General features: G+C 41.0%; 1 protein-coding gene and 1 non-coding gene across 2 annotated transcripts; both read right to left on the bottom strand.

Annotated features, from left to right (window-relative positions):
* On the bottom strand, window positions 1-27,254 carry Tm2d1 (TM2 domain containing 1). Its single transcript, XM_021160833.2, has 7 exons — window positions 26,990-27,254; window positions 24,519-24,592; window positions 18,680-18,788; window positions 14,203-14,294; window positions 9,294-9,367; window positions 2,925-3,054; window positions 1-312 (listed from the first exon to the last, which is right to left on the bottom strand). The coding sequence occupies exons 1-6, from the start codon at window positions 27,154-27,156 to the stop codon at window positions 2,944-2,946; spliced, it is 627 nt and encodes a 208-aa protein (XP_021016492.1). The 5' UTR covers window positions 27,157-27,254; the 3' UTR covers window positions 1-312; window positions 2,925-2,943.
* A 55-nt stretch (window positions 27,255-27,309) lies between these two features.
* On the bottom strand, window positions 27,310-27,414 carry LOC115030936 (U6 spliceosomal RNA). Its single transcript, XR_015047466.1, has one exon. It is a non-coding gene; the product is annotated as a U6 spliceosomal RNA (small nuclear RNA).
* Window positions 27,415-27,862: the final 448 nt, after the last annotated feature.

The following is a 27,862-nucleotide window of genomic DNA, read 5'->3' as shown; positions in this document are numbered from 1 at the left end:
TGTGAATAAATTATCTTTTTATTTTTCACAAATAAAAATGACAAGTGACATGTAAAGAACATGACAGTAATACAATAGTAACAGTAATGGACTAGCTATCTCATAGAGACAGAAGTCCACTAAAATAGTATACTGATTTTAAGAAAGACTGTTAAATAAATCTAGGAATAGTATATTTTAACTAAATCAACAAATCAAGGTTGAGCACATGTCAAAACATCATCTAGAACCCATAAAGTGATACTAAAGGAAAAGAAAAATCTGGAATTCCACACACAGGGGCTCTTGATTGAAATCAGGGAGGCTCAAATCCTAAAACAAAAACAAAAACAAAAAAACAAGGAAATGAAGGTTAAAAATGTTCTCATCAAGTTACACAGACACATTTCTGCTTGTTTCTCTTCTCAGCTGGGGATGCACTGTAGGCCTTTATGCATGCTAGGCTGTGCTCCATCACTGACTTAGCTTCTAGCTCATGAATAGATATTGGAACACCTTATCCTATCAACATATTTCCCCCCTTACTCTTACAGTAGTGTTATATGCTATAAAAAAAGGTCACAAGGTGCATGAGACAGCTCAGTGGATAAGGTGTTTGCCAACAAGCCTGATGATGTGACTTCAATCTCCAGAATGCACGTGGCAGAAGGTGAGAATAGACTTCTCCAGGTATGCCATGGTAAGCACATGCATTCATTCTCTCACTCTCTCACTCTCTGTCTCTGTCTCTGTCTCTGTCTCTCTCTCTCTCTCTCACACACACACACAGTGAGAGACAGAGTGAGAGAGAGACAGAGACAGAGAGAGAGAGAGAGACAAAGACAGAGAGACAGAGAGAGAGATTAGAAAAATAGAAAGACATATTTAGGACTATCTAAAGATTGATCTTATTTTTATATGTTTATGCATGAAACGAAGGAGGGGGAGTGCCCATGCAAATGCAGATGCTCTAGGTGTCCAGGAGAGGGTGTTGGAGATTCTGCAGCAGTTGTGAACCAACCAAACTGGATACTTAGAAATAAACTCAAGTCCTTTGGGAGAGTACTATGTGCTCTATAAGAAAGAATTTTAAGCCAAGCATGGTGGTTTATGCCTGTTATCCCAGCCCTCAGGAAGCTGGGACAGGAGAATGAAGAGTTTGAAGCTACTCTGAGCCATATAGTGAGTTTCAAGCCAGCCTGGGCTATATAGTGAAAATCTGCAAACTTTATATAGAGCCAGTTTTGTATTTTGCAGAGATGGTCACTGTTCAATCCTATATCCAGAAGATATACTCAATAATTGCAATGTGAGAGAAATAATCTGCCCATTAGGCAAACTTACGCTTTACATTCTATTTACACATCACATAAAACAATGTCTCCTCCCTTCCTCACCTCTAGAACAAGTCTCTGAGATGGAGTTCTAGACAGTGGTCTGGACATCTAACCTGCCTTCTTCAGCCTGTATGAGGGCAGCTGGACAGCTGAAGGTGGGCTTTGATATAAAGTACAACACATGCCATCTACATGCTTCGTAACACACAGAATGAAGGTACCAGGAAATGCATTTCCTGACCTACCCATGTCCTGCTGAGAAAATCTGGACAACACTGGAAAATTATTAACTAGACTAACACAGCAAATGGAGTAAGTCTTTGTAGTAGCAGATATTCAGCCAGGAAGACTTCAGCACTTCTCAGTCTAGCCAGTAGGCCTATTAAAAGCTGAAATCAGTAACCTAATGGGTAGACCCAATCTTTAGCTTGGATTAAGTACTTAAAGATATTAAAAGTTTAGATGTTCCAGCTTTTGAATTTAGGGAAGAAAAAAAGGAGATTAAAATTCCTATCAAGCTGGACAGTGGTGGCGCATGCCTTTAATTCCAGCACTCGGGAGGCAGAGGCAGGCGGATTTCTGAGTTTGAGGCCACCCTGGTCTACAGAGTGAGTTCCAGGACAGTCAGGGCTACACAGAGAAACCATGTCTCAAAAAACCAAAAATAATAATAATAATAATATCAATATTGGGCATGTTGGTGCACAATCTTAGTATTTGGTAGGTGCAAACATGAGGACCTGGAGTTTGAGATCATGTTGGGCAACATAGCCAGTTCCAGGCCACTCTAAACTATCTACTGACTAATATCTAAAAAACAAGAGACAGGATGTGGATGGAGCTCAGTTGTGGAACACTTGCACGGCATGTGCTAGGCCCTAGGTTTAATCCCAAGCACTGAAAAAAAGAAAAGAAACAAGGCTATAAACATTGAGTCGTGAATGGGAGAAAGAAGCTGGAGCCCGGGAGAGCTAGTGGCAGTTGATGGCTGATGGGGGGAAGGAATCCTTGTCCCTAGCAGTGTGATCACTAAGCTAATGAGTGCCCCATCCAAAGTGTCACAAAGCAAAAGTAAAAAGACAGGATAATGGGAGAGAGGCCTGTTAAGGAGGAAGGAGGTGAATCAGCGGGGATGAGAAGAGATAAGAGAGGAAGGTGAGAGGAGGGGAGTGCGATCAGACCACAGCATGTCATATAAGTGTGTGAAATTGTTAAAAAGTTAGTTTCTTAAAAACAACAATAACAACAACAACAAAAAATCCTTCTCAAAACAAGAATCAAACAAAAGACTATCTTGGCCAGAGAAATGGCCAAGGGAAGGCACTTCACACAGAAGCACATACGGCTCACCTCACCATAACCACCGTATAATATTTTCTTTTTTCTTATGAAAGACTCTGTATAGGACACTGCAGGCGCTTGAGCAGTGCAAGGACATTTTCAGTGGACTGGAGACGCTTCCACGCATGTGGATCTGAACTTTCTCATGAAGGTAAAAGAGAGGCTTGGAGCCTCTCAAATGATCTCTCAAACCTTCCCCCGGCTCTTCCAGTCTCATAAGTCCACGAGAAACACAGAGTTAAAGTGAGAGACATACATAGTACTTACTGTTTATCTTTTTAAACACTTATGGGTACAGCTGGGTTTTTCTAAATGTTTCATTAGTAATGCTGAGTCTTGTAAGTCTGGTTCCATAATAGTCTATAATGTAACTACTTCCATCTGAAGGGCCAACAATCTAGAAAAGATAAAAATGTTAAGTTATTCTTCTTACAAAAGATATTTGAGTTTATCTTTGTTAGTAAGCAATAAAATTACTTCAGTTGCCCAACCCCACGTGACCTTCAAACACCTCCCCTCCCCGCCCCCTCAAAAAACAAGTCTGAGGAAAAAGCAAAGCAGGTTAAATGGAAAGAGGCTCGTGGGATCAAAAGAAACGCTGCCAGGACTGGGGTTCCATGCGACCTCCACACTGTGTGCCCCTTGCTCTGGCCTCCCGCCCCTATGCTCTGCTCCCGTTCTCCCTGCAGGCTGGCAATGCCAGAACCATGTATTCTCACCTCAGCCTTTTCCAATACTCTTCTCTCCCCAGATATGTTTGTGGCTGATGACTATGGCTGGATAATGACTACATCCAAGTAAATACAATCTCGTCTGACTGCCTAGGCCAGACTCCCAGAAGGAGATGAGATGGCAGTGAAACTGACTACAACTACCTAGAATGCCAAGGGAAGATGCTGAGAGAACATCCCCATGCTGGGGATGGAGGGAAGGCTCAGCAGGTATGAAGACTGACTGATCCTACACAAGACCTAGGTTTGGCGCCCACCATCCACAAAGTGGCTCACAACCATGTGTAACTCCAGTACCAAAGGACAGGCACGGTGGCAACAGGGTGGTGTTACAGTAGCTTCATGCACTTTTAAGTCTCAAGGCTCTGAGAGTCCTTGTGCTTATTTTACAGATGAATAAATGAGAGCCTGCACTACCATAGAATGGGACTAGCTCCAAGTGAGGAGCCTGCACATGCACCTGACAGAAACCCGAGATCAGACTGTTACAATAAAAGGATGTGCTGCTGAGAGACCTCACACAATACAGTGCTTGGTGATGATAACTGTTGAAGGTTGTTTCCCCAAGTTTGCCAGTAAGTTAGGGTTGGCTGTTGTTTCTCAGGTGGTTAAAGCAGCATTGTATTTTAAGGGCATTTCTGATAGCTTACTAGACTCTACTGGTCCTGGAAGTAGTGGGGAAGGCTTCACGTGGGAAGAGAACAGCCTGGCAAAACGCTTTGGGCCTGCAGTGAGCTGGAGCAGGTTCATCGCGCATGCCCTGTCGGCATGGCTACCTCAAGGCTGTGTCAGTCTGCATGCTGGCGACAAAGCTCATCCTCCAGAACCTTTACATAAAGCCGTTTAATATTTTAAGTAAAAACAAAATTATTATAGTTTGTGAAGAGTTTATTTCTTTTTTTATAAAGTAGATGACATTTAAATTTTGCAGTATTTATAGACTGTTGGATACATTTAAAAATTGATGTAACAGTTTAATTTAAACATGTCAATATTTAAAATTACATTTCATGAAACTATTTAAATTTATGATGGAAAACTTAAATGTCAATTTAAAAATATGCAGAGGGTACAGACTTAAAAATATTCTCCTAAGGGTTATACAACTGGAGTAAAAAAAGCTGTCACGAACATGTCTCATTTAAAAGTGATTTCAGAGCTGGGAGTTGTGATGAAAAACTGTAATCCTAACACTTGAGAAGTGGAGGCAGGGGGATCACCACAAGTTCAAGGTCAACCTGAGCTACACACACAAAAAAAAACTTTTACAAAAATAAACAAACAGGGACTGAAAAGATGACTCAGAAGTTAAAGGCAGCTGTTGCTAATGCAGAGGACCTGGCCATGGTTGCCAGCACCCACACAGTGGCTTCACAGTCATCCACACCGTCAGCTCACAGGGAGCTGACACGCTCTTCTCTCCTTGCCAAGCACCAGAAACACATGTGGTGCATATACACACACACTCAGTAAAAACACTCATACACATAAAACAAGAGGATTTCAGTTTAAAAATATAAATATAGTTCATTCAGCCGCAAAAACTAAGAAGGCTGGACGTAGCAGTCTGCAGCTGTAGTCCCAGATTCTTGGAAGTGGGGGCTGAGGCAAGAACACACAGGAGGTGAACTGCTGGAACGAAGGACCTTAAAGCCAGCCTGGGCTACATGATGAGAATCCATCTCATACAAACAAAAGCTCAACTCAACAAATACTTAATTCCTACACTACTCCAGGAAGGCAGCAGACAATCACCATGCCGGCCAACAGGGAGCTCTCTCTAGTGGATTCAACGAATACCTACACAGCCAGCTGCTTATGGATGTCAGCAGCTGTTGTGCGTGTTGACTTAATTCCTAAAGATTAAATTAACTTGTCTGACATTTATGGATGCTATGTGTAAATTTAAGTAAAAATGAATGCATCTGTGACATTTTTTGTGGCTAGGGTCATGAGGAATTACTAGGAACATTAAGCTAAGAGAAGAATGGGTAATTAGAAGACAACATTCTGAGACTTTATTAAGAAAACAAAAAAGTGAAGCCTAGCTTGTGGAAAGGGGCCAAATCACACTGCAGAAACCTATCTGGGCGTGTGTGAGCCTTCTGGAGCTGAGCCTTTGGCTTTACATTCTTCCTGTACTATTTTTCCTGATAATTGCATTTACTCATTGAAAAAAATACACAAATGTTAGAATAGGGTGATAGATGATCGGGTGACTTTTTAATATCATGCATTTCTAATAAGCCCGTGCGAGTTGGTTTTAAGCACAGACGCTTCACACTGTATCAGCCACTGACTCGTAGAAAGGCTGAGTGCGAGTCCCCTCCCCTTCCTATATGAAGATGGCACTTTCAATAGTTTACAAGAATGTGGTTCAATAGATCTTAGAAATCATATTATAAAGCATTTATTTTCCCTTGAGTTATTAATGTCATTTCTTCAAAGCTCTTTGTTCTACAAGCAGGTGAACAAGAGGGCCAACACACTCTAAGGGTCACTTTTGGGTCAATGAAATGACTCAGTGGATAAAATGTATTTCCTGTCTACCCAGACAGCCAGAGCTCCTTGGAACCCACAATGGAAGTTAGACCCAACTCCACAGAATTGTTCTGTGCCCTCTACATGTATGTCATGATATGTGCCTACACACACATACATAAGCACATGCTCAAATATTTTAAAAAATTTAATTAGAACATTTAAGAACTTTCTATACTACACATTAATGTCTTCTAAGTACAAAGCCCTAAAGCCACAAAACTCAAACCCAGCAGTTTTTATAGCTGCTCTAATAATGAACTTCAAACATTGGGGGTAGCAGACACTTATACTCTGGAAAACAAAAGCTGCAAGCTTCTGGAGCCAACTGGCATTCTCTAGCCAACAATCACACGGGATCAGGGCCCACACTGTAAGCCAAGATGACGTCCCCAGAGCAAGATCTACAATTTGCTTGCATTAGAAGTAACACTCACAGGTTCCTTTGGCATAGCCATGGGAATGGGGGTGCGCTGCAGAAAACGTCTTGCTCTTTATCCTTGATGCTCTTGGTCTAATTCTTGACAATCCTCCCCGCATCAATACACACTCATAACCCCCGACCCACCCTCCCACTCACAGGCACACACTGGGCTACCATGGGATTTGGAACTGTACTTATTCTTAGAAATGTGAAATTCGGGGCTAGTGAGCTGGCTCAGTGGTTAAGAGCACCGACTGCTCTTCCAAAGGTCCTGAGTTCAAATCCCAGCAACCACATGGTGGCTCACAACCATCCATAACAAAAATCTGATGCTGTCTTTTGGAGTGTCTGAAGACACACTACAGTGTACTTACATATAATAAATAAATAAATAAATAAATAAATAAATAAATAAATAAAAATGTGAAATTCTTTGAATAAATATGTACAGGAGCTGTAGAAATTAATCAATGGCTGCTCTTCCAGTGAGTTCAGGTTCAATTGCTAGTGCCCATACAGTGCCTTATAACTCTTTGTAACTTCAGTACCACACAATTCAACCCTTGTTTTTGGCTTCTGTGAGCACAGGAATGCATCTGGTATACTGGTATGTATGCAAGCAAAACACTCATATAACATACAAATAAATGATTAAAAATTACTGCTTAAAATTTCATCTCATAGTATTGTGCTACTCACCTTCATAGCTGAGAACTCTTCTTCTTTTTTACTTATTTGTTTGTGTTCCAGGGGGATTTAAGTCAGGGGCTCCTGCACACTTGTCAGGCTTTCTACCAAGCAGTCTCTCCTGTCTTTTTACTTTATCTGGATACAAGGTTTAATTAACTGACACAGATCTCACTAGAGCCCAGGTAGGCCTTGAACTTGCAATCTTCCTGCCTCAGCTTCCCAAGTAGCCAGGATTACAGGCCTGAGCCACCAGATCTAGCTAAAATTATTGTGACAGTAAACTATGATTTTAAGGCATTTTCATGTTGCTATGTAACACTTGGGTAAACATTTTCAATTCCTAGTTCCATAGTCAAGAAAACACACATACACAGAGAGAGGATGACAGGATGGATGGATGGATGGATAGATGGATAGATAGAGTATACATCTAATATACTTAAAGTATATACAGTGATGGTTGCTCAGCATTACTGAATATTTAATGATTTTGAACTATCCATTTAAGTAAGACAGTTTCACAACTTTGTTAAATATTTTACTGCATACAAAAAGTTTACTTTACCTGAATTTTATTAATGTGTCTGCAACTTTTAAGTATTTGATTTTATTGTTGTAAAACAAATTTTTCATTATGCATATTCAAGTGGCATTTCAATAAAAATAAATTAAATTTTTAAAAACTGTAGGTGGCTAAGTACTTCATTACCTACACTTCAGCAACATATGCAGACCCCAGTTAAGAGACTGAATTGTTGACAGCAGGCTCCTTAGATAACCCAACTATTCTGTACATTTCAAATGTCATGAATGGATTCAGAAACAAGATGAAGAGTTGGGAATGTAGGTCAGTGACAGAGCATTTATTAATAAAGAGCGCAAACAGATAAGCACTAATTGTGCTTTTCTTTTTCTTTCTTTGAGCAGGGTTTATGTGGCCCAGACTGACCTAGACCTCCTGCAGCCTCCCAGGTGCTAAGATTAACAAGTGTGCCACTACATACAGGCTGAGCTTTATTGTTTGTTTTGTTGAAACACGGTTTCCCAGTGTAGTCCAGGTTGTTCTGGAATTCAGGACTGCTTAGCCTCAGCTCAAGGTCATTTGTGCATAGGAGCCTTTGGCTCTTCATACATTCACCCATTCCAGAGTCAGAGGACACAGGATGTCTGACCAGGCATGTGGCTTGTGTGTAAAGGCAAGAAAAGTCTAACTTGAAAACCGAATATTTTCCATGTTTAACTCTTCTAGCTTTGGTCCATATGCTGCCCTTCCTCAGAGTATGCTGGCTGGCTTTAAAACACCAATACTACCAAGCAGCCAGAGCGGAAGATGGGCAGTGCTGAGTGAAAACACAGAGCAACACGTAATGACTTAAGTACACGCTGACACTCTCACTCAGGATACCTACTTGCCAAACTGCTATCTGCCAGGAGTCATCCTTGGCAATAATTGAAGAAATTTCACGAGTAATCACAACCCGTTCAGTGTCTAACAGAAAGCATCTGGGGTACCTTTAAGTGCTTTAGGACAGCATCTCATAAACCGTACCACTCACCATACCCACTGCAGCATGAGAAGGAGAGGCTATCACAGAGAATAGGAATCTGAATGGATTTGGTTTTGCTTGAGGCTATTCTATTACTAGAAACCATACAGAGTACATATACATTCCTGTGTTCTGTATCCAGTAAACTAGATTAGATTACAACTTCTGTCACTTACACATAGTACAATTCATAAAGTGTCTATGCATTTCAAAAATAAAACTAAACAAAACAAACAAAAAAAACAAAACAAAAGCCCTGACTTCTGCCCCCGGCATGTTGGTCATACACCAGAGTCCCATCGACGTATCCTATCCCAGTGACTGACAAGATGATCATGGTTATCAGGCAAATAAATGGCAAGTCGGAGAAACCATTGCAACCTGCCTTAGAGGCTCATTCCAGAATATGCCATAAAATCAGAAAGATTTCAGAAAATTCTTCAGTAAGGAAATCTCTAACCCACTTGAACCCGGATCTACAGTCATTTCTGAACATGGAGTCCCTTTTGAAATAAGTATGCTACGGCTTTTAAAGCTACAGCTTGAGAAATATTTACTGAAAGTGCAACCACTTAGGCCCAGCATCTGCAGAAAAGCTGTAAAGCATTTATTTCCTAATGTATCTAAGTGTATCCACCAGCAGACCACCAACCTCCTCGCTGCCTGTAAAGACAGTCTATGTTCCAGAATGACACTAACTTACCTGCATTGAAATAAGAATGAAATCAATTAGGCTCCCAATTCCGCAAAATCCTACGGTGCAAAATTTTAACAAGCCTAGGAAAACATACGAAAAGTAGTTTACAGTCCAGTAAGTCTCATAAATACTTAAAGCGATCCTAGTTTTCTACAAAACTATTATATACTCTCTAGTATGATGAGAAAAAGAATAATCTTAAAACTTCAAATCTCACCTAAAAAAATACAAGAACGTTTTAAAGGAACTTCATGTACATAAAATGTCATAACATAGCTTAAAAATTCCTAACAATAACAAAATATTAAGGAAAATGAAAAGCAATATACTCGCACAAAACTTAAGAAAAACAAATATTTACACCTCCACACACCAGGGCCAGGGGAGAGCTCCGTGTGCCTGGCCAGCAGGCACAGGGGTCGCAGCACAAGCTGAACCTGAGTACCCCAGAGCTACAGAGTACCTTCTAGCAGCAAAGCCCCTTATTGATCTGAACAGATAAAATATATTATATAATATAAGTTTTACTGAGCAGAGTAGAAAGTTCAACTCTATACTATCAAGCCAAAAAAAAAAGTCCAAGAAAAATGTAAAAATTCCAAATTTTGACTAGTAATTCAAATGCATATAATTTCTCCTAGAGCTTTTAAAGTTTCTGTTTACTAGCTCTAGAGTCAAAATCAAGAGTGCTGGCACCTACCTTTAATCCCGGTACTGGGGAGGAAGGGAGAAGGATGTCCACGTTTGAGCCCAGAATTTTTGCATCAGCAGTTAAGCAGTTCTTGTAAGAACCACGTTCAATTCCCAGCACCCACATGGTGGTTCACAATCACTTGCAACTCCAGTTTCAGTGAGTCGAATGCCCCCTTCTCCTTCTTGTTTTGCCCCCAGGTGGAGCTGGGTTTCTCTGAGTAGCCTTGGCCATCCTACAACTGGCTCTGTAGACCAGGATGGCTTTGAGCCCAGAGGTCCACTTCCCCCTGCCTCCCAAGTACTGGGATAAAGGAAGGGTGTGTACCACCACTGCCCAGCTCTGATGCCCTCTTTTAATCTCCAAGGGTACCTGGTATACACACTGTACACACACATACATACGTGCAGGAAAAAGTCACACATGTAAAATATAAATAAATCTTAAAACCAACCCTTCTCAAATCATGTCATGAAACCGAAAATACTTCTAAAATCTAGTAATACTAGCTTTCTACGAAGCTAGTATTACTCTGATAGCAAAGCCAGATGAGGACATAACAGCAAATAGAGATCAATCCTCCTGATGAACAAAGATGCAAAAGTTCTCAATAAAATACATGCAGGCTAATCAAGTACATGTTGGTCAACAGGCAGAAGAATGCAAATTGATCCATTTTTATCTCCCTGTACAAAGCTCAAGTCCAAGTGGATCAAGGACCTCCACATAAAACCAGATACACTGAAACTAACAGTAAAGAAAATGGGGAAGAGTCTCAAGCACATGGGCACAGGGGGAAATTTCCTGAACAGAACACCTATGGCTTATGCTCTAAGACCAAGAATCGACAAATGGGACCTCATAAAATTGCAAAGTTTCTGTAAGGCAAAGGACACTGTCAATAGGACAAAACAGCAACCAACAGATTGGGAAAAGATCTTTACCAACCCTACATCTGATAGAGGGCTAATACCCAATATATACAAAAAACTCCAGAAGTTAGACTCCAAGTAACCAAATAACCCTATTAAAATATGGGGAACAGAGAATTCTCAATTGAGGAAACTGAATGGCCGAGAAACACCTAAAGAAGTGTTCAACACCCTTAGTCATCAGGGAAATGCAAATCAAAACAACCTTGAGATTCCACCTCACACCAGTCAGAATGGCTAAGGTCAAAAATTCAGGTGACCGCGTATGCTGGCTAGGACGTGGAAAAAGAGGAACACTTCTCCATTGCTGGTGGGATTGCAAGCTGGTACAACCACTCTGGAAATCAGTCTGGAGGTTCCTCAGAAAACTGGACATAGTACTACCTGAGGACCCAGCTATACCACTCCTGGGCATACACCCAGAAAATGCTCCAACATGTTGTAAGGACACATGCTCCACTATGTTCATATCAGCCTTATTTATAATAGCCAGAAGCTGGAAACAACCCAGATGTCCCTCAACAGAGGAATGGATACAGAAAATGTGGTATATTTACATAATGGAGTACTACTCAGCTATTAAAAACAATGACTTTGGGCTGGTGAGATGGCTCAGCGGGTAAGGGAACTGATTGCTCTTCCGAAGGTCCTAAGTTCAAATCCCAGCAACCACATGGTGGCTCACAACCACCCATAATGAGATCTGACACCCTCTTCTGGTGTCTGAAGTCAGCTACAGTGAATTTATGTATAATAATAAATAAATCTTTAAAAAACAAAACAAAACAATGACTTCATGAAATTCTCAGACAAACGGGTGGAACTTGAAAATATCATCCTGAGTGTGGTAACCCACACACGGTATGCATTTACTGATAAGTGAGTATTAGCCCCAAAGTTCAGAATACCGAAGATACAATTCACAGACTTTATGAAGCTCAAGAAGAAGACAGACCGAAGTGTGGATGCTTCAGTGCTTCTTAGAAGGGGGAACAAAATACTCACCAGGAGGAAATATGGAGACAAAGTGTAGAACAGAGACTGAAGGAAAGGCCATCCAGAGACTGCCCTACCTGGGGATCCATCCCATAAACAGTCACCAAACACAGATGCTATTACGGATGCTGGGAAGTGCTTGCTGATAGGAGTCTGATATACCTGTCTCCTAGAGGCTCTCCCAGAGCCTGACAAATATGGAGACGGATGCTCGTAGACAACCATTGAACTGAGAGTGGGGTCCCAGATGGAGGAATTGGGGAAGGGACTGAAGAAGCTGAGGGGGTTTGCAGCCCCATGGGCAGAGCAACAGTGTCAACCAGCCAGACTCCCCAGAACTCCCAGAGACTGGACTACCAAGCAAAGAATACACATGGAGGGACCCATGGCTCTGGCCACATAAGTGGCAGAGGATGGCCCTGTTGGACATCTGTGGGAGGAGGTCCTTGGGCCTGAGGGGGTTTGCTGTCCCAGTGTAGGGAAATGGCAGGGCAGGAAGGCAGGAGTGGGTGGGCAGGTGGGGGAGCACCCTCATAGAGGCAGAAGGAGGTGTGATGGGATGGGGGGTTTCCAGAGGGGAGACCTGGAAAGGGGATAACATTTGAAATGTAAATAAAGAAAATATACAATATAAAAGGGAAAAATAACATTTTGCTATGTTTACACACAGGAGCCAAGCATAACTGTCTTCAGATGCAGAGATTCACAGCCAAACATCAGGTGGAGCTCAGGGAGTTTTATGGAAGAGTGGCAGGAAAGGAATGAGGGAGTTGGAGTGGTCAAGGACACCACAATTAGGCCTACAAAGTAAACTAACCTGGGCCCATCGGGGCTCCCAGAGACAGAAGCACCACCAAAGAGAATGCGTGGGCTGGAACTAGGCCCCTCACACATATGTAGCAGATGTACAGTTTGTTCTTCATGTGGGTCCTCTAACATGGAGCAGGGGCTGGCTCTGGCTGTGTTCCCCTTTCCATAGCTGGACTGCCTGGTCTGGCCCCAGTGGGAGAGGACGCACTTAGTCTTGCTGTGACTTGATTGCCAGGGTGTGTGGGTACCCATGGGGGCCTCCCCTTTTCTGAGGAGAGGGGAGAGTGGGGAGGGAGTATAAAGGTGGGACTGGGAGGAAAAAAGGAGGGTAGCTGTGATCAGGCTGTAAAGTGAATAAATAAAAAAATTAATGGGAAAAAACCCCAAAATTTAAAATACAAGATAAAAAAGAAAAAGAAAGAAAAAATAAATTACAAGCCTTCCTGTCCTATTAACAAACATGTTAAGGAAAAAAATATAACTGTAATCTCAATTTGCCTCAAGAAAAAGTAAAATACCTTAAATGAGATCTAACCATGGGAGTATAAGAATGGTCTAATGAAAATTTAAAACACTGAAGAAACCAGTACCCAGGAGCTCTTGTCTCTAGCTGCATATGTATCGAAAGATGGCCTAGTGGGCCATCACTGGAAAGAGAGGCCCATTGGACTTGCAAACTTTATATGCCCCAATATAGGGGAATGCCAGGGCCAAAAGAATGGGAATGGGTGGGTAGGGAAGTGGGGGGCGGTATGGGGGACTTTTGAAAAAAAAAAAGGAAAAAAAGAAAAAACACTGAAGAAAAAAGCGAAACACTACTAGGAGATACTAGAACACAGAAAGACCTCCTGTGCTCAGGCATTCAAAGAACTAACACTGAACGAGGCCACCTTCCCAAACTCCAAAGATTCCATGAAAGCCCAAAGGTCACTGTGCATCTTCCATGTGACCCAGCCACACCACTCTGCGTATTTATCCTAAGGACTCCGAGTCAGCACAGCACAGAGACACTGCACATCCATATCCCTGCAGCATCATCCACAACAACCAAGCTGTGGAAGCAGCCTAGAGATCACCAAAACCCAATGTGCCCTGAGAGGAGCTGCGGCTATTCTCAGGGTGAGAGCAGGGCAACAGTGACAGTGAGTGACTCTGGCAGATGACACTGTTTTGGAAAGAAAAAACACACTCATAAACGCTTACTATATAGGCACTGTGGACCTAGCATAACACACCAGCCAAGTGATAAGCCTTCACTCTCAAGTGTATTTTCCAAAAGGAGACTACTCAGGAACAGCCAATATTGCCTGCTTCGGCTGACCTGCAGAACTGCATAGTATAAACTCAGAGAAAAATGTACCTATCCAACTCACTCAAATCTTGTACATGGAGAGACTTAAACCATAGGCAAACGTTCATTAACACAAACTCGGAATAAGTTTCACAAGGATTTTTTTTTTTTCATGTTTGGGTGAAGGATACTCACCTAAGGCAGGATATCCGAGGTAAAATCGATCTGCTCCCAGCCATCCCAAAAAGAGAGATAATGCAACTGCCACTTTGTACGAATAGCCATTCCTGCATAGAATTAAAATCTCGGTGTCACAGCCATGCACTGCTAACCCGTGAACGTTGTAGGGAACACATCTGTCAGTTATTGCTCATTTACCCAGTGGTTCACTCATTTACCGTTTTGGAGGCTAAGTAAGTAACACTATGCTAAGCTTATAGTATACAATGAATGCTATGCATTATGTGTTTCTTAATGAATAAAAGCAACATAGACCTCTCTCCCTCAGAGACTTATATTTTAGTGGCAAAAAGCAACAATCCAGGCATTTTAAAATCTAATTGTATAGTTTGTTAGAAAGTTACAGATATTCTGAAACAAGAAAAAGGTAGAGCAGGTATTTATCAAATCCAGAGTGCTAAAGTATAGAGAAAGTCCTGAATGCTGGGGGCTACTTAATGTGAAGTAGGATGCTGTGTCAGTCCCCAATAGAAGCAGCAGCCGGTGCAAAGCAGTACACTGTATGGGCTGGGGGCGGACTAAGGTCAGTGTAGCAGAGGCAGACTGAGGAAGAAAAAGAGCAGCTACCATGAGACACAAGAAAGCAGTGCCCGTGCTGCTACCCACGACCAACACTCCAGCGTTCACTGTGAGAGAAATGGACACTTGCAGTGAGTTAACACTCTTACAGGATGAGAAATGGACACTTCCAATGAGATGACACTGTGACACAATATGCTTCACACTTTCAAATCCTGTGGTCCTTACACTAAAAACAGACTGTAATGGAGAATTGTCAATGACTGTCACAAGCATACCATAAAACAAGCTCCACACTCAATGGCCTAAATAGCAAGCTATTATTCTCACACCTATCCGGGCAGCCTGGCTGTGGGTCAGTACAGCTCAACATGGTGGCACCTTCTTCAGCTGACTGACTACCTTGGGCTGAAGTGCCCTGAGCTTGACCACAGCTACAGATTCCCTTTGAGTCAGTAAGACTTTCTAGGGGTCAAGCTGAAAACATGGCAGACACTTGCAGCAAGGTTTTTTTTTTTTGAGGACTGTCTCATCAAAATGCAAAAGGAAAGCTGAATTTCACAAACACACTTAAGCCTCTTTATGTGTGCCACCCATTACCCTAAAGCCAAATTAAGCAACAGAGGCAAGCCCCAAAACAGTGGAATGTGAAATATACACTGTCCTGTTAATGGAGGCTGGGGGCTGAATATCTGCTAACACATTCAAGTGTGAGTATGAAGACAAAGTGTTTTAATGCTTTTCAATGCTCAGGTGAGAAATAATAACGGCTTGTCTGAGTAACAGCAAAAGAAGTGCTGAGAGTCATCAGATTCTGAATATGTTGAATGTATGTACAATTTTCTGATATTTTAAATTTAGGGTATGAAAAAAAAGAAAGAAAGAAAGAAAGAAAGAAAGAAAGAAAGAAAGAAAGAAAGAAGGAAGGAAGCAATAATGGTACTCCAGATTTTATCATAAGCATTAGAAAGTTGAAGAAAGTTGAAGGAGAAAAGGCAGGTGGATGGTTCTTGAAAAGGAAATCAAGTTTAGTTTGGACATGTTGCGGTATCTATGAGATCCCCAACAGCGCCGAATAAAAATCAGCTGAACATACAAGTGTAGATTTATTTTTAAGTCAGGCTGGAGACAGAAATTAAACAGTTAAGTTACAGGCATACAGGAAATCCTTAGTGTCCTGAGATCGAGGGTCCATGGCTATAATCCCAGCATTTGAAGATGGAAGCAAGGGGATCAAGATTGCAAGGTCAACTCTGGCTATACGGCAGGTATGAGGCCAAGAGAAGAAAGTGAAGAACTCAGCAGACACTAAGAAAGCAGAAGCAACAGACTTACAGTGGAGATTAAAGGGAAAGGAGAGAATGACTCCAAAGTTTCTGATTGGCTTCTGTCTTAGGTTTCTTTGAGATAGGGTCGCACCACATAGTGCAGGCTAGCCTCGAACTTCTGATCCTTCTGCCTCTGCCCACCAAGTACTAGAACAATGCCTTAAAAACCCGGTGCCATTCACTGAGACAGTATCAGAGCAAAAAGCATTTTAAAGAAGGAAATTGCCAATGTTGTAGAGTGATTTTACTATGGTGTATAAGTAACATTTGATGGAGAAGCAGGTATTGCTGGTAAATTCCAGTATGGTTCTACTCGGAAAGTTAATAGTTGATGAGTAAGTACTGTAGAAACCATTATTCAGAAGTTTGTCGGGTAAAGGGAAGAAACACTATAGCAATTAGTTAGTTATGTATACAAATCATGCTGAAGAGCCACCTGGAATGGCAGACTCATAGTCATTCACCAAACCATTTCTAACTTTCCAGTCACCTAAACCACATTTCTTAGCTGGCCTTGCAATTGAGTGCAGCTAGAACTGTGTTTTGGTCAATGGGGAGAAGGCTGAAGTACATGCTATTTCTGGTATTCATCCTTAAATATACTTACAAAGGGTTCCATCTCCTCTCTCTGAACTATTATGTGAATGGAAAGGACTCTAGAGGAACCAAAGCCATGGGTCCTGCATGGCTGTGTAGGACCACCAGCACCTGCTCATATCATAACCCAGAACTCTAAGGCCACCCAAACTAGATCACATTATTCACGAAAAAATAATTCTTATTGTGCTAAACTACTGAAATTTACAGCAATTTAGCCTGCTCCAGTTAACATAGATGACCAGTATAAATAGTTAAGTGACTTAGTAATCAATAGATGTGGTTACTAGACTTCAGTTTCCGAAGTATTACAGGTAGCTTAAGCTCTGTAAGCTACCTGTAATATTGAAATGTAACTTTAATTAAATATTAATATTATATTCTTTCAAAAATATGTCAGCAAGAGTATGAAAAAAAAAAAAAACCCACGTCAATGAGAAGGGAACACCCAGCAAATCGAGTTCACCAGTGAGCGTATTCCCAGCTGGCCTTTTGCTGCACACACGCTGTGCATCCTGATGAACGAACTGTGACACAGCAGGACCTGCTGGGTATGCAGCTCTGACATTAAAACTACTGATGGATCTCAAGTTCTGATACAATGTTCATCAAAAAGGTGTATTTGGAACCTGTTGATTTTACTGTGAGGGGACTAAATTGGCTGGTAGGCTAGAGTGTCTGTTTTCCTTAATGATCACAGTATTAAAACGGACATCAGTGCTTTATAGCCATATTTAGCAACGCTTAGTCTCGCCCAGCTTAGTCTGACCTGAGACACTGTAATAAAATTCAGACTGACTTGAAACTAAGTAGCGAGAATAATAACTGTGACAGGCAATCTGAGAGAGGCGCCCTTTTCAACACATGTGTTTCTTAGTAGTAGTAAGGGCCATGAGATCTTTCTTGTACCAGAATATAATATTATTTTTTCTGTCATTTGTGATGCATAAGGTAGAAGTACCAACCTAGAATTTAAAAATTGAACAAACAATACCTAAGTGCTAGGAAGCAATTCCTTTCAACAATTTTTACATTGCTAATTCTAAGGATTCTGAAAAAAGTTGTAGAAAAATCCAAATTTTACTTATTTCCTAACATGACTGTAAATATGTACCATCAAATAAAATAGAACCATTTATAGTCCTATAATTAATATAGAAGATGCCAGAAGTGAAAGAAGGTAGGAAAAGTAAACATGTCTTTAGTTCACAGCAGAAAAACTGAACGCAAGCTTTCCAATAGGAAAAAAACAAACACTGTCTAAATAGAGGCCATTCCTTTATTATCACAGCTCATCCGGCTTCTGAGTTCTGCCTCCTGCTACTGTTCATCTATTACAGAGAACGAAACCACTGTGTGATGGTTAATACCATCAACTTGACAGGATATAGAATTACCCAGGAGACAAGCCTCTGGCCATGTCTACACAAGAGTGTCTAGGCTGGGTTTGAGTATGAAAACCTACCCTAAATGTAGACAGCACATTCCATGGGCCAGGGTTCTAGAGTGACTCAAAAGGCAAGAATAAACTGAGTCCAGCCTTCATGTCTCTCCGCTCCTGACTACCAACACAAGGGAAATGGCCGCTTTGAGCTCCTCCACCATGCTGTCCCTGGTAGGATGCCCTGGACCCTTCTACTTGTGGGTGAAAACAAACCCTTCTTTATAAGTTGCTTTTGTACAGGATTTTGTCACAGCAGTAAGTTTTTCTGAAACAATAAGTAAATACCCATTTGCATTTATATTTTGAAGAAAATGTATGCATACCTCCCTTGGTGATATCAACTTCCTTTATAAGGTCTAACTCAATTTCTATCCTTTATTACCTCACAAGTTAACCCAGCTTCTGGCTGATAAATTTAAATTGAAGGTTATCTGACATTAGCAAGAAGACACATATTATATTTGCAGGACTTCCCATAACATTTCATTATCATTCACTCCATGAAATCAAGATACAACATTTTAATTTTCAGTAATGTACTTACACATTTCGGCAAGATATGGGCTTGAGAAAACCGACTTCATTTCCAGTAAAATGTGTTTCATTACCACTCAAATCCTTACAAGTTATTTTGGGTGCTGGAAAACATTGAACTAACAACAGAAAAAAAAGAATTGTTTTTCAAGACTGGCAAAGCACAGAAGAACCTATAATATTATAACAAACTATCTCCCATTATAACATCTAACAGAAGACTTTAATTTAGACCAGAAGTTAAAGAATTCTACTATATATATATATATATATATATATATATATATATATATATACACATATATATATACACACATATATATATACACATATATATACACATATATACATATATATATATATGAGAAATGCATTTATATGGAAGATAAATATAAATATAATGTTCTCTTTATATAATAATACAAATATTGCTAAACTGTTTTAGATGTGCTCATGGCCCATCTAGTTCAGTCTCTTGTATCTGATAACAAAGGAAGAATTGCAAAATAATACTGATTTAAAATTTTTCCATCTTTCAGATAAATACTTAAATTTTTGATAGCAATCCATTTGGTAATTATCAAGTTATTTTAACAGGATCTATAGTTTGTATCCCCAGCTTTTATTAATTATTTGTGATGGCTAATCCTGACTGTCAACTCTGTGCATATATGAGGAATTACGTGAATTAAAGTTGACCTGGTTAGGGCAGCCCCACCCTAGGTGTGGACAGTGTCACTCCTTAGGCAGGGACGGTAGATGGCGATATAAAGGGGAAAGGGAGTCAGCTGAAGAGCAGCACTCACTACTGCTTGCTTCCTGCACAGTGGGCTCTGCTGCTGCCTCCTGCCCCTGCCATCACACCTATCCTGCCACCACGGACTCCATCCCCTGAAACTGGGAACCAAAATAACCCTCTTTGTTTTATCAGGTATTTTGCACAACACAAGGTAAGTAACTGATGACACTATTGTAGACAATGGCTGCCATACATATATTTGTGTGTGTGTGTGTATGTGTGTATTATATTGTATAGAATAACATATAGATATATATTCTAGGCCTTGGTATAGTGTTATTTCAGCATTTAGCAATATAAATCTATACTCATAACCCAAGACACAATACAGACAAGCAGTACAGATGTTACCCTGAGCCTGGTAGACACCATCCTAAAACCCAAGCTTCTGTACAGCTGTGTGGTATAAGGAAGAATTTAGAATCAAGGATGACCTTCTCTGGGTTATTTTTGTCTCTTTCAGCCCTTGGCCTCCTTATAGGTAGAAATAACACTAAGATCACCTACATCATAGGGCCACTGGGGTTAAACATATGAAACTACGTACCACAAAGTCTACAGCATTAGTAGGTACTCAACACATTTTGTTTGAGACCAGGTCTCATTTAGGCTGGCCTCAAACTCATTTGCATGTGGCAAAAGTTTACCTTAAAGTCCATTATATTTCCACCTCTAATCCCAAGAGCTGGGATTAAAGACATGTGATACCATGCCTATCTGAAAAAACATTTTCTTCAATATCTGTGTGCATGCATGTACACTCTACTACTGAGATAAATCCTCCCAGTGAATATGAAAAGCACTAATATTTTTAGGATAGTTTTAGCAAATACTTACCTCTATATTTAGCATCAATAATCATAGGGGTTTTTTTAATGCTAAAAATAGAACTTTGTGTAATAAAATACACACAGAGACCTGATGGTTTTATTATGAAAGGAATATATTTTCTGTTTGGTTTGTAACTATTCTAAAGTTTCCAACAAATCAGTTTTTTATTTTGTTTTTCAGGGCAGAGTAGTACATGAAAGCTATCCAAAAAAAAAAAAAAAAAAAAAAAACCAGCCCTCTCTATGAGAGGCCCATATCCACTGGACTCCTCACAGTTCAAACCATACAATCCATAAACTTTACTTATTTAATTCACTTTAAAAATCTAAAACAAGGTGGCATGCAAGATAAAAGACACAGATTCAATTCAGTTCAACACTATTACATAAAATGAATGGGAAGAGAAAATGAACAGAAGTAATCATGCTAGGATATTACACTGAGGAAAGAGAATATAATTGAGACTTCTTGTAGTTAAGGCCAGAGCTGTACAGTTATTGAAAGAAAACACATCAATTCACCTGTGACCCACTGCAGTGACTTGTTCTGAATCATGACACAAAGGACACGGAGTATAAAAGCTTTCAATACAAACTTTTACAAAACAATTGTTTTTTCACAATTGCTTTCACTATGACTCAAGACATACAACAAGGTTTACACAGTGCTAAGGTAGACAAAGGGCAAGGATTGTGGTCAGCGGTGAAGTACTTGGCTTGCATGAGCAGGGCCCTGGATTGAATCTTCCAAGACAGAGCAAGAGCAAGGGAGAACACTAGAACTCTGTAGCACAGGCTGGCCCCCAACAGTCTTCCTGCCTCAAGCTTTGAGCACTCGAACTAGCACGGGCACCACACATGGACAGAACAGTGTATTTATTTGTCTTTTGCTCTTTGTTTCTTGAGACAGAATATTAATTTGTACCCAAACTCATCATGCTTCTGCCTCAGGCTCCCAGTGTTAAGATTGTGTGAGCCACCATGTCTGGCTTAGATCAATAATTCTTAATTGGGGTGATTTTGGTCCCCAGAAGACATCAGGTAATTCTTGGAGGCATTCTGTTATAGCCACTGAAGGGCTGCTATTAGCTTGGGGGATAGTGGCCACACATACTACTAGACAGCCCACTGTGCACAATAGACCCCCATAATGAAGTATCCAATGGTAACAAAGCCAACAAGGTAACACATGCCTGCAACCCCCAGCACTGAGGAGGTGGAGGGAGGAAGATCAGAAGTTCAAAGTCATCCTTTTGGCTACACAGCAAGCTCAACGGACAGGCTTCAAACAGTTTTGCTCTCATTATTCAGTCATAAATATTTTTTAAAGCTTCATATATCTGATATTTGGATTTTTATTATGAATTTAAATAGCTGCAAAAATATGTGGTTTAAAGAATATTAAATACTGCATTAAGATTATAATGCTATAGTACTCTTTAAAATAAAATTGGAAAACCAGAAGAACTTGATGTTCATCATCATCTGAGAACAGGCTCTTCTGTAAAATTTTTTAAAAACTTACTTCCATCTTAGGAAAAAGAATATATAATGTAAATATATAATAGTATTTGTTATAAACTGAATTATGCCTTTAAAAATGGTTCCGTATTTGGAAATTGATTCTTGGTAGATTTATCAAGGTAAGATGACATTATTAAGAGTAGGCCTTAACCTTTTATATAAAAAGTGAAAATGGCCAGATCTGGTAGCACATACCTTTAATTCCTAGCACTGGGGAGGCAGAGGCAAGAGGATCTTTGTGAACTTAAGACCAGCCTGGTCTACATGGTGAGGTCTTGACTAGCCACGGCTGCATGGTAAGACACTGTCTCAATAAAGAAGGGAACTGGGCACATGAAGGGAGGAGGTAAAGACACCCAGGGAGATTGCATGGAGGTAGAGGCAAGGATTTAGCCATATCAAGTGCAAAACAGCAATGCCAAGAATCACTGGCTACCATCAGTGATGGTACAGCAGAGGGAAAGGGATTGTGCTCAAGAGCCAGAAAGGAGCAAGGCTCTGTAAATACTTAGGCTTCAATGTCAGATTCCGAGCCCTAAGAGCCCACAAAAAGATGGGCAAAGTGCTAAAAATGTTCTATGACCTCATGTGCATCTGCACTTACACACACTGACTTAAGAGTTTCTTTGCTGTGATAAACACCATGACCAAAATCAACCATGAAGGAAAGGGTCTACTTCAGCTTACTGTTCCACAGCATACTCCATCTCTAAGGGAAGTCGGGGTGAGCAACCTGGAGGTAGGAGCTGATCCAGAGACTGTGGAAGAGTGCTACTTACTGCTGCTCCTCATGGCTTGCTCATCCTGCTTTCTTAAGCAGCCAGGACCACCAGCCCTGGGGTAGCACAGCTCACAGTGAACTGGGCTTTCCACATCCGTCATCAATCAGGAAAACTCATCACAGGCTTTTCTCAACTGAGATTCCCTCTTCCAAAACGACTCGAGTTTGTGTCAAATATTCAGTCCCTAAAATAACTAGTCTATCTAAAATATTCAAAATCTCTCAACTGTGTGTTCCCATAAATCCAAACACAAGTTAAATACTTTTCTACTCCAAATGAGAAGAACCAGGGTACAGTCACAATCAAATCTAAGCAAAGTAAAGCGCACTGTCAGACTTCTAAAAGGCCTTCATGGGGCGGGACCTGATTGGAGGGCATAGGTCACTAGGGCATGACTCTGACTCTCCCTTATCCCATTATCTGTCCTTGCTCTGCTTCTACGCTGCCAAAATATGAACAATTTTCCTGTACCAAGCCTTTCTATCATGGTGCCCCGTAATCGACTAGTATTTAAAAAGGGTTAGGAGACGTGGCCTTATCAGAAGAAGTATGCACTGAGGGTAGGATGTGAGGTTTCAAAAGCCTACTCCAGACCCAATGTCTTGCTCTCTGCCTGTGGATCATGATGTAGCTTTCTGCTCCTGCATCTGCACCATGCTCCCCGCCATGATGCTAAAGAACTAAGGCAGCAAGGAAGTCCCCAAGTAAACACTTTCTTTTTTGAGACATGTCTTGGTCATGGTGTCTCTATACAGCAACAGAACAGTGACTAAGACAACACACTAGTACACACCTTTAATCCTAGCACTGTAGAGAAAGAAGCAGGAAGAAAGAGGCTGTGATTTCAAGGCTTACACAGCGACACCCTGTCTTAAAAAGAGAGAGAAGGCAGGGCAGTGGTAGTGCACGCCTTTAGTCCCAGCACTTGGGAGCCAGAGGCAGGCAGATTTCTGAGTTTGAGGCCAGCCTGGTTTACAGAGTGAGTTCCAGGACAGCCAGGACTGCACAGAAAAACCATGTCTTGAAAAATCAAAAAATAAAGAGAGAGAGAGAGAGAGAGAGAGAGAGAGAAGAAGGAGAAGGAGAAGGAGAAGGAGAAGGAGAAGGAGAAGGAGAAGGAGAAGGAGAAGGAGAAGGAGAAGGAGAAGGAGAAGAAGAAGAAGAAGAAGAAGAAGAAGAAGAAGAAGAAGAAGAAGAAGAAGAAGAAGAAGAAGAAGAAGAAGAAGGGGAAGAGGAAGAGGAGGAGGAGGAGGAGGGGGGGGAGGAAGAAGAAGAGGAGGGGGAGGAGGAGGAGGAGGAAGAAGAAGAAGAAGAAGAAGAAGAAGAAGAAGAAGAAGAAGAAGAAGAAGAAGAAAAGAAGCAAAACCCCTAACTAAATAACTGTATTTATATCTCTATAACAAAGCTTGGGAAGCAGAGATAACTACAGTTATCCTGACTTAAGTATTACACACACACACACACACACAAACCATTTCATCATACAACTAATATACAACAGTTAGATTTCATAAATCAGTTAAACATAAACTTAATTAAAAACTTAAAAGCATGATCTCTATAACAGATTCTAATGTTATAAAATAAATACCCATAAAAACCACCCCAGGTTATATAACTAAGAAAACTTGTTTCTTAACCTAAATAGTGACACTGCTTATAACGCTGCAGGAGCATGCAAGGACCCCGGGGTTCAATCACAAGCACAAAATTAATTACTTAGTTCACCAACTAATTAATTGAATGTTGACAATTTTAATCAATTTCCAAATCTAAATTATTCTAAAAACTGAACGATATTATCTAACACAACATAAAACACATTTACTAATTACCCTTAGGGGTAATGCACTGTTACTTGAAATAGGTAAAATTTTATAAAACATTTCAAAGACATGAGTCTAGAAATCTTACCATGAGCTGTGTAGTTTGTACAATTAACTGGTTCTTGCGTAGCATCATTTATTTTTGGTTCTTTACAAATATATGTTTAAAAAGTTAAGGAAATTTGAATTATATTTTTAGCATATAAAACACTATGTTTTAAATGTCTTACGCACTCCTACGGGTTCACATGTACAGAGAGGCTTTAAGTTTGTACTAATCAACAAACTGAGAAACAACTGCACTTTTAATAAACTTGCTGTGGCGCTGCATGCTTTTAGTCCCACTTGGGAGGCAAAGGCAGGTACATCTCTCAAGTTCAAGGTCATCATCTACAGAATGAGTTCCAGGTCTGCCAGGGCTATGTTGAGACCCTATCTCAAAACAAAACACCCAAATACACTTTTAGTGTTCCCTAGAAAATAGTTGAAAGTTAAATTATTGTATAGAAGTCATAAAATAAATTTCTATCAAAAGTTCTAGAAGTTGATGCCATCTTCAAAGAATATCAATCCGGGAACAAACAGAAAGCAGCATCAAATTAAAAATCTTCACCAAATTATTTTTAAGTTTAAAACCAGATCAGTTTCCAGAGCTCTGGACTCAACTAATTCACACTTAATTCCATGTAACACAAACAGATGAGGAAGATATTGTTATTCCTATACCACAGAAGCACTAGCTGAGTGTTTAAGTTTGAGTGGCTTATCCAGTCATGTAAGTGACAGACAGCCAAATCAGATCTCTTGACTCAAAGCTGGGAGACTGTGCATCTGTTGTAGTTGTTATCTCTGTGGTCAGTGGCTCCAGTAGGATCGTAAGTTACTGAAAACCACTCTCGAATAGATGTTACAACAATAAGAATGTTTGTAAGTTTTATTGTCTAAAGATTGTATGGTTTACACTGCAATGGGATAGGTATGGTGCATACAAGGTGTCTCTAGTCACAGGTGGACCCTTATTTGGACTTCTGACTCACTTCTGGAAAGGTCATCTTTAGTTAGTTGTCATTAAGGCAATGTTCAGTTGTCACCAGAGTTATACAGGCTCAGTCACTTCTCACAAGGGTTCAATAGCTCATAATCAGCTCAAATACTTCTTAGAAGGACACTCTTGTCTTTCCTAAGACAATGATAAACTCAGTATGTCAGCAACTCCCTGCATGATGGGGTTAGCAAAGTAAATTAGAGGTAATCTGTGCAAATCTAATGCATGCTCTCCTTAACTCACAGATTTTCTTCTTCTCTCTCTCTCTCTCTCTCTCTCTCTCTCTCTCTCTCTCTCGACAGGATTTCTCTGTGCAGTCCTGGCTGTCCTGGAACTCACTCTGTAGACCAGGCTGGCCTTCAACTCAGAAATCCACCTGCCTCTGCCTCCCAAGTGCTGGGATTAAAGGCGTGTGCCACCACTGCCCGGCAGATCTCTTAATTGTAAGATTTTTCTTAAGACTCTTTCTTGCTTCTGCAGGTTTGAGGATCTGTACACAAATGTCTGAGGCACTGTGTCGGTACCCAAAGTTTTGTTCAAACATAGCTTTTTGAGTGTAACAGGAATTTCACCTTGTTGCTCTGCGGCACGCTAATGTAATGAGACAGTTCACCCAATCCTAAATCAGATTTCTCATCTGTAAATAAACACCTAACGAAACTGTTGTGGTAGTTAAATTAGCATAAATGCTCCCTTAAGTTGGTGGTCACTGGCATAAGTATGTTTTAGACTTAAATTATTTGCTCATTCAAAAGCCCCCACCCCTAACTATGGCCAGTTGATGGCTGCTAAGTTAGAGAGTCATAGGTTTAAGTCCCAGGTAAGGCAACCATGCTTCAGCGAATAGCCCCACACCACTGTAGATATGAACAGCACATATCTGACTCCCTGTGTTAGTTTTCTTTTCTTTTTTCTTTTTTTTTTTAAGTGTGTGTGGTAGGGGGCGAAGTTAAGGGGGAGTGGGAGGGAAGACGACGTAGAAGGAGTTTGAGGTTGAATATGATCAAAATCCACTGGGTGAAATTCTCACAAAGAACTAACACAAATATTACATTTTAAAACATCCAAGAGGATCTCTAATTTAAAAACATAATAATATTTTGTCTAAAATCACAAAGTGAAGCCATCTGAGGATGGCTGTAGGTGATATATGTTACGTTAGTGACAAGTGAGACACATGCATTGGTTCACTACTAATTACTTGTCTCCCTCAACACCTCCAAATTTCAGGGACTCTTCGAACAATTTTCGCATCTTTTGTGTCTGGGACACAGCCTAGATGTGTGTGTGTTTGAGTAAGTGGGCAAGCCGGTAAAATCCATGGTCAGTCGGAGAAGGAAGTGCCAACCACTGATCGATCCAGGGAAAGCCCACGGTGCTCGCCCTTCGTCCCCACAGCCCTCCTCACTTCCCGGGGTCCAGTGGTCACTAGAGCCACAGCGGAGGCCACGGTCCCCATCCCACAGCCCGGGGTCCAGCTGACCGCCTGAGAACGGCGGCTTTCCGGAGGATATTGTCCCACCCTGAGGTCCTCACACTTGGGCGTCTCCTCGCCCCCGACAGCGCCAGAGGCAGCAGCCCCACAGTGTCCCGCGGCGACCGTCACGAGCCACAGAGTGCGGAGAAGGCCCGGAGGCCCCGCCGCTGGGGAAGCCCGACCCGCGGGCCAGGCGGCCGCCATGTTGGGCACCGCGTCCTCGCGCTTCCGGTTCCGCCTCCTAGAGAAGGAAGGGCCTTAAAGGGGCCTGGCAACCGTGGCGCAGCTCAGGGCTTCTAAAGGCTGCTCCGCAGGATAACTTGGCACGGCCACATAGGCGAGGTTTGCGAGGGTTGTTGTTGTTGTTGTTGTTTAAATATGTTCGCTTGTCATCTTTGAGCAGGGACCATCTTAATCTCTGTATCGTTCCAATTTTAGTATATGTACTGCCAAAGCAAGCATGGGAACTTTAATAATAATAATAATAATAATAATAATAACATGCCCATGCCCCAGGTCAGGGAGACTGCTCAGCGTGTAAAGGCACTTGTTCCGGAGTCTGACAATCTAAATTTAATCCCTGGAACCCACATGATGGAAAGAAAAAACCGACTTTCACCTACACACACACTTTTTAAAAAACTGAATAATTATAAAAAATACACGTTTGGGAGTCTTCTCTAGTAGCTTCCCTGAGAACCCTCACAAGGAGACAGAAAGAGATCCTTCTGATGAGCCCCAGCTCCTAGTGGGCACTAGTGTTGATCCTGGAGGCTCTAAAGGATGAGGGTTTCCCTGGGGTTGGAAGAATTTAGATTTAGACTATCTAGAAGTGACCCAAGTGCAATTATAGATTGCTGTAGACATTATATAGTGGACTACCATAAAGGACAGGTGTTCGAGGACAGAA

The sequence above is a fragment of the Mus caroli genome, unplaced genomic scaffold, assembly GCF_978045245.1.
Source record: "Mus caroli unplaced genomic scaffold, Mus_caroli_1 scaffold_6, whole genome shotgun sequence".
Lineage (NCBI taxonomy): Eukaryota > Metazoa > Chordata > Mammalia > Rodentia > Muridae > Mus > Mus caroli.
Note: the sequence above shows the minus strand (reverse complement) of the source record. Positions and strands in the feature narration are given on the sequence as shown.